General features: G+C 44.3%; 1 protein-coding gene across 1 annotated transcript; it reads right to left on the bottom strand.

Annotated features, from left to right (window-relative positions):
- Window positions 1-5,815: 5,815 nt before the first annotated feature.
- Window positions 5,816-7,122, bottom strand: PtA15_17A131 (uncharacterized protein; the record flags this gene model as incomplete). The annotated part of the gene is made up of 6 exons (XM_053164215.1): window positions 5,816-5,885; window positions 5,982-6,130; window positions 6,259-6,336; window positions 6,419-6,565; window positions 6,735-6,884; window positions 7,009-7,122. 6 exons carry the CDS (start codon window positions 7,120-7,122, stop codon window positions 5,816-5,818), a joined length of 708 nt encoding a protein of 235 aa, XP_053028204.1.
- Between the last annotated feature and the right edge of the window lie 241 nt (window positions 7,123-7,363).

Below are 7,363 nucleotides of genomic sequence, written 5' to 3'. Positions count from 1 at the left end.
TAGCCTTAGCCTGCAATCCAACCTCAGGTTAACTTAACCTGAAAATTTAGCCAAAAAATGTGAATTCTCTAAGCCTTTTTTGGCACCTATATAATCCACACAGTGATATATGAGGATTGATGATGTATCACCATAGATCTGACACTGCCTCTGCTGGTAAAAGATGATTTAACTACTCCAGAAATGTTTTTATTTACTTGTACCTGTGCCTGCCAGAAGTAATCCCCCCCCCGGAGTTGTTTTATCTTGATGCAGAAAGATAAGTTGGAATGTCATATTTGTTGGATCAGTGAGCCTGGAATTTGTCGAGTATTTTGAAGAATTCTGCAATAATTGATGTTTTACTATATTCCGGCCGCTGCAGCGTCCTGTTAAACCAATTTCCAGGGGACCTGTATCCCGTCACCACCTGGAAAACTGGTTTGGCACAAACTAAATCTGGATCTACAGAGGTTGCAGAATCCACTGGAAATCCTCCAGATTATTGCTGTGAGTTTTGAGTCTGCAGATGTGTGTACAAATATGCAAGAAATGCAAGTCGGGTCCTGGATGTGAGGGATCAATTGGTTAGGTTCTGAAACTCGGGATTGCAATGCCAGCTCACGTCATCTTGGCCTTTGAATGCTGGCCCCATCTTTTTCAAATTTCTCTGTAGGTCATGGGCACTACAAAAATGCCTTTCAAATTCAGCTAATAGACGTCTCATTTTCACATCCTGACAGAAGTTATCCAAGTCACACCCGCTGGCGAAGCCGCCCCGCGCGGTGCCCAGACCATCGAGGGCTTAATTACTTTGCCCGAGCCATGACCAAGCTGCTGACCGCCGGTACAATGCATTTGTAAAACACCAACCCAGCCTCCGCTGTAAAAAATTCACCTGCCATCAATTACAATCAACATCTGCCCATCGTAACCGGGAAATCCAAACGATGTCGCAGGAGAAACGCAAGATTTGCCGCGGAAGAAAGGAAGTCACAAGAGTTTCATATCACTAAGACCAAAAGATATGAAACTCACCTCAGTTTATCTTCCCTAGACGAATCAGCATGTTACTCAGGTAGGGAGCGCGCCGAAGCCACGCGAACCGGATAACCCAGGGCTGAGATCGATCGTGACTATTTGAGGAGCAGCAATTGTCAGCCAGAACCAGGGAACCAGGATAACAGTCAGCAGTGCTCAACCAGCTCCATCGCCCACGAGCCACATGATCACATCATCACCATTAGCCACTCACCTCAGTCAAAAGAACCTCGTGTCAGTCCTCTCAGGTGCCAGCTGATGAGATGCAAGACACATACTGATCTAGCAATATGTTGTGCCAACGGACACCCAAGCAGCCAGTGTAATTAAGACAAGTGGACTCTTCTCTGACCCAGAAGTGCATAACTGTTCACTTTCAGAGAAGCCTGTGGTGTGAGTGACACACCCTCAACATACATAATTTGGATCAACCTCGTCTCTATTATGATTCTAGATCTCAGATCTCCATCTCCTTTTCTATTTGTCACACTCAAATCAGCGCAGTCTCATCAGCCCGGCGACTTGCACACTGATAGCCCCGCTTTCAGGTAAAACTCAGTTTCTACCTGTTAGAATTATGTTGCCTTGTATTGTGAATATTCTTCTCTTTAAAAGAAAATACTGATGGTTGAATCTCTTTGTTGCTTCAAAATTTACATCAATTAGTCATTCACCTCTTTCCTGCTTTCGAATCCCATTTGGCCATGCCGGAATTCCCAAGAGTCTTCCACCACAAAAACCACAGAGGACGTAGACTAACCCTAACCAAAAATACGGCAGTCAAGATGCTCCTTTTGACGCTCGCCTCGCTCATCTACCTCGTACCTGTCTGCCTATCGGTGTATTCAAGTTCGATTACAATCGAAGCTCCCGCGACCTGTGTGGTATGCGGCTCACAAGCAACAACATACAAATTTGAACAGTCATGCGGAGTACGCTTGATATGCACCCACGGGTTGGAGCTTCGTGCTACCTGTGCAAACAAAAAAGTTCGATATGCCGTCTTCTGCAAGAATCCAAGATGTTCTTGGTTTTGGGAGTATCCTCCGGTGGAGAAATGTACAAACGAACTTCACCTTGGCTTCTGTGAAAAAAGTCAAATAAATCAACACAATGGATGAGGGCACTCCCCAACCGCCCATATGTCATCTAGCTAACAACGTTGGAATTTTGTTGTGGCCTCTCTTTACCCTTATTCATGTCATTTTTCTATCTTGTGGTACTCTTTAATTTCACAATGCCACTTATCATATATTCATTCAAACTCTGCCCTCAGAACCTGCTCAACTTATGTTTAGACTATTTAAGATGCTCCTGTTTAACATTGGTTCAACCTGAGCTGAACAAATGAAGTATAAATGGAGGCAATTACTTTGTATTTATATTTGATTGGTTCCACTCAACCCTTGTATTGATATGTCATTGGTCAGCTTACCCAACCCAAGCCTTTTAAAACCAGTTTTTCACCAACAAATATCACTTGTTTTTACCCTGTGCCAAAAAAATGGGGACCCAATGTATATTTTCCTACATATGCTTATGTTTTTTTTTTTTGGATTACGGAGCCTAACTAACTTATGTGCCTTGTTCAGGTTTTGTAGGGTTTAAAGCATGATTCTGACAGCAAAATTTGAATGCAAGGAGAATCATAAGCAGTGAGAATGTTTGAAGAAGCAACCCCATCTGTGAAGTTTCAAGCAGGTGTAGAGTGAGGCAATCAACTGGCTTGTAGTGGAAAAGGAAGTAAAAACATACTTAAATTGACTCTTGACCTGGAGACTGAGTGTTGAATCAGTTTGATGTATATCTTTTCATCTCTTGCAGACCAAACACTCTAGCTTAACAAAGCCACTGAACAGAGGCTCCAGGAGACCCACAGGGAGATTTCTCTATAGGAGAGGCTTATGAGTTATCATTAAATTTGACCAGTAGCAGAAAGTAACAGCAAATGATAAAAAATGGAATAGACAGAATTGCAAGTTCTGTCCTTGTGAAGCATTCTAGCCACTCATCTTTCTATAAGCTGTAGCAAGAAGAATGAATCCTGGATTCACAACCTGGTAGATCCTCATTTGGAAAACTTAAACATTATTCATTTTTGGAAAAAAATGTTGCAGGTAAACTGATGGTGCAAATTGTAGGGACAGTGCTGCAGCATGAGGTACACCTGAAGGGGACCTGTGGAGAGGCTGTGGGATAAACTATATAAAACTTGAAAACACCCAGTCAAACAAAATTTCTGCCCACATGAAATTTGCAATAATAACCAAGTACCTCCCTGTATGAGGGGGGACTTCACCACTAACCACAGCAGGCCTCCCACCAGGGGGAACTTGTATTTAGAGATGGCACTTGGGTTATGGGTACCCCTTTGCGGGTACCCGGCACCCACCAGCAGGTACCCGGTATACCTGCCCACCACATGCCAGCAGGTGCCCCAGCACAGTGCGGGTGCGGTGTCAAATAGAAAGTGGGATGTATAGGTAAAGTTGAGTGTCCGCCTTCCTTCTAGAATAGTTCCGGGCTTGTTTGGTAGTTGGCACTGAAACTCCACAAGGTACAAATCCCTTCAGCACTCCTCCATGAGTCTGATAAGATCTGCCTAGTCTACGAAGGGTTCAGCTGCTCCGCTTCCGCACGCAAGAACTCCGCAAAGGTATGATTTTTTAGGGTAGGTAAGAACTCTCCGCACGCTTGCAATCCGTAAAGCAACATGCACACTGTCACAAGAAAACAGCTACTATAATGTTGGTACCGTAAGAGTAGTAAGTAGAATGCTAGAATAGTGAGAGAAAAGCCATTCCCTAAAGTCCCATATCTCCAACTCTCTCCACCCCGCAGTCCTCCATTCCCACACAAGGTTGTCCGCATTCCCCCTTTCCCGCACTATTAAACCCCGCCTGCATTGCCTCTCAGCCTAGCACATCTCCAACACCTGTTCTCCCGCACCCCGCAACTAGCCTCCGGAGTTAGTCTCTACCCAGCGCTTCCACCCCAATGTCATCTGCTGATGATGTCCGCCTCCGCTGCCCTGCTTCACCTAACTCTGCGCCGCTACCAGTCCATCCGTGCGCTTGATACGCTGCAGTCCTACTCCGACTCCCAGCTAAATCTCCGTCTAGGCCGTGGCTTGAACCCCGGTTCCCCGCACCCGTGTCGGTCCCCCGGTCCGCGCCTGCCTCCGCCCATCAACTTTCTGCATGCTTTTGTTTGGTCGTACATTCAAGGTTCCCTCAGCAGCATATAAGAACGCGTGGAATGCACAAGCTTTCCAACAAGCTCAGCCGCCCGCGCTTTCCGGCCATGCTGCTTCATGGGCATTCTCTGACGGACCACCTATTTATACCACCACAGCGGGTGTCAAAAATTTGCAAAATTTCAGGCGGGTACCCAAGTGCCAGACACCATCTCAAGTTGTATTAAGCTAGCCAAACACTATATCTTCAAATTTTTATTTCTTAGAGCAACCCCACCGCAGGTGTTATCTGACATTTATCTCTCACAATAACAAAATCAAAGGCGACTTGGGAGCTCAGGTGGTGCCAAAAATAGCAAAACCTGAGTTCCCCAATAGCTCTTGTGACACCTCAATTTCTGTTGACATCTCACCACCTCCAAACACCCAGCCACTAACTCTACCCTGTTCATGTTGGGGCTTGGTGAAAGCCAAGTTTAGCCAGGATACCTCCTGTGCAGTGGATGCCACAGCAGGCCGCATCAGCTCTGGAGCTAAACATGGCCAAATTTCAGCACCAGTGGATCTACTGTTATTCTTTTCTGGGAAGTATTGAAACTTTCCAAAAAAATTCAATAGTTTTTTTGCAATTTTGACAAAACACTTTTCATGTTTTGGTATGCAGAAATTAGATTCATTCTTTGAAACCCATTTTATACCACTTAACAAGGCTACAAGCCTCACAACTTCAAATCATCATCATCCAGTACTATTGGGGGACTTCAAATGGTGCATCCTTTACCAACTGTGCATTGATGTTGGTATACCACAGCACTATGTATGTGTGTCTTGTTTTGAGACATACTCTTTAGTGGTCACTCACTGACAGAGATATGTATTTGAGTATCAGTCCTCTGAGTCTGACAGAGCCTAGATGAAAGAAGTAATACAGTTCACTCTGCTCTAACCATCAAATCATTACTTGTATTGACCCATAATCTCCAAAGCCATGTGAAAACGGCCCACCAAATCACTCATACTCTCCACTAACCCATAGGGCTTTGTGTCCACCCAAGGCTAGTGGTTTATGCAGAGTTGGCTGTAGACACTTGTGAATCAAACTAGTCTTCTGATTGCTTTGATCGCAGTAAAATGTATGAATCGAAGAATTACAAAAGCATTTATGTATGAAAAGATTTTTTTTAAAAAAAGCAAACACCAAAGTAAAATAAACCCAGACAATCCAAAATGAAGATGTGTATGTTATGTGTTGTGTAAGAGGGCAGAAAGATGAATGAGGTAGTTGGGGAAAGCAATGGATCAAGATTACTGAAAGCTGTCAACAAAAGGATGTATTTTTGATGATACACACAAACACACGCAGAATGAGATCAACAAGCAGGACCATAAGATTATTACTGGACGGTTATATGGAGTGGTAAGCAGAAGAAAAAAGAGGACCTTGAAATCAAATTGGCTGATTGAAACCTTGCATTGAAGTAGTTGAGTGAAAGACAAACGGGGACAGAGAAGAGAAAGGAGAAGGAAGTTATAACAAAGCCACACAACAAAGCCGCCCATACCAGGTCGCTTGTCTAAGGCCACCCCAAAAAAACGACCTCAACAACCGCATCCATAGCTCTGTTGGCCTTCGGAATTCAACATGATGGGGTCGGGATAATCGGCGAAACTACAGACCCAATAGCGAAAGACAAAATTCTGATTAATATCTTTTCTCAAAGAACTGAGGGGGAGGTCGGCCATGGAAGAAGATGATGGTACTGACCCGTCATCCATCGAGTCTCCAACACTTAATGCGTTTCGACAGGCAGCGATGAACGATTGCTCGACATTCATCGACTCCTTTGCTGACGTCTCGAAGTACGGTATGTTGCCCTTGGATTGGCACCAACTCATCGCTCGTTTTTGTGATACCTGATTATATTCAAGATAATTAATATGAAAAGCCGGGAAAAAATTTATAAGTCATTTTTGCTACATGGGAATTGATTGAGAGTCTTTTTAGAAAGGGTTTTTAATTTTGTTCGGTCGATTTGACTGACCTGTCTTTTATTTTCTTCTACATCGATCTTGTTACCCAATACGACAAAAGGGAAGTTATCTGGATCCCGGGGAGAAGCCTAGAAAACAAGATGAAATTCAGAGCGCCATCAACTAATTGTTCTTCTTGTGTTGATGAGTAAGTTGAGAGAGGGACCAGACCTGGATAAGAAATTCGTCCCTCCAACTATCAAGTGTTTCGAAGCTTTTCGAGCTATTGACATCGAAAACTAGTACACAACAATCTGCCCCACGATAGAACGCCACTCCAAGCGATTGAAATCGCTCTTGACCGGCTGTATCCCATAGCTACGATTCATGACGAAGACCCGAGTTTCCAATTGATCCCATGCATGGGCGATGTAGCAAAAGAAAATGTTAAGTAGGATGCAACAATCTTTGTCAGCTCTCCATTTAGTGGGGATCCTTTGTGTGCATGTTTATATTCTCTTTGGTTGGAGATTGGATGCATACTTACTTGCATGGTGACGACTCGATCCGAGCCGTTATTTGTGTTGGTGGTCAAAGCAGAACCGGAGGGTGGTTGTTGAGGGTCACTTGAAGCCTGAGTGGGGTCTGGTGATTCGATATACACTTCTTTGGTCAAGAAATCCGCGCCAATCGTAGCCTATTGAATAGCAGACCACAGGAAATAAAAAGAATCAGGAAGGGTAGATTGTCAGCATACTTTCGTTGTGCAATAAATCGGGCAGATGAAAGGAGGGAGAGAGATAATTAGCTGTGAAGCTCACCTTGTATTGAGTCGAGAATCGTTTGTTGACGTATTGGTTCATCAAGGACGTCTTGCCAACTCCTGAATCACCAAGGATGATGACTTTCAGAAGTACCTTCTTTCGCGAGGACATTGTGAGAGATTTTCGGGTGAGGTTTTTCAAGATGTTCTTGTTGAAGCTGCTGTGAGCTGAGTCGTTGGCGTTGGAGTGGTTGTCGGGGTCGGTTTGGATGTCTTGAGGATGGGTTGGAGTCGAGACGAGTAGATCAAGAGGAGTATGCACTTCTTGGCGGGGTTGATTAGGTAAGCAAGCATCCCCCTTACCGGGCGATTTAAAGTTTGAATGTTCCCCCGCGTTGACATCACTCGGACAT

Source organism: Puccinia triticina, chromosome 17A (genome assembly GCF_026914185.1).
Source record: "Puccinia triticina chromosome 17A, complete sequence".
NCBI classification, from domain to species: domain Eukaryota; kingdom Fungi; phylum Basidiomycota; class Pucciniomycetes; order Pucciniales; family Pucciniaceae; genus Puccinia; species Puccinia triticina.
Note: the sequence above shows the minus strand (reverse complement) of the source record. Positions and strands in the feature narration are given on the sequence as shown.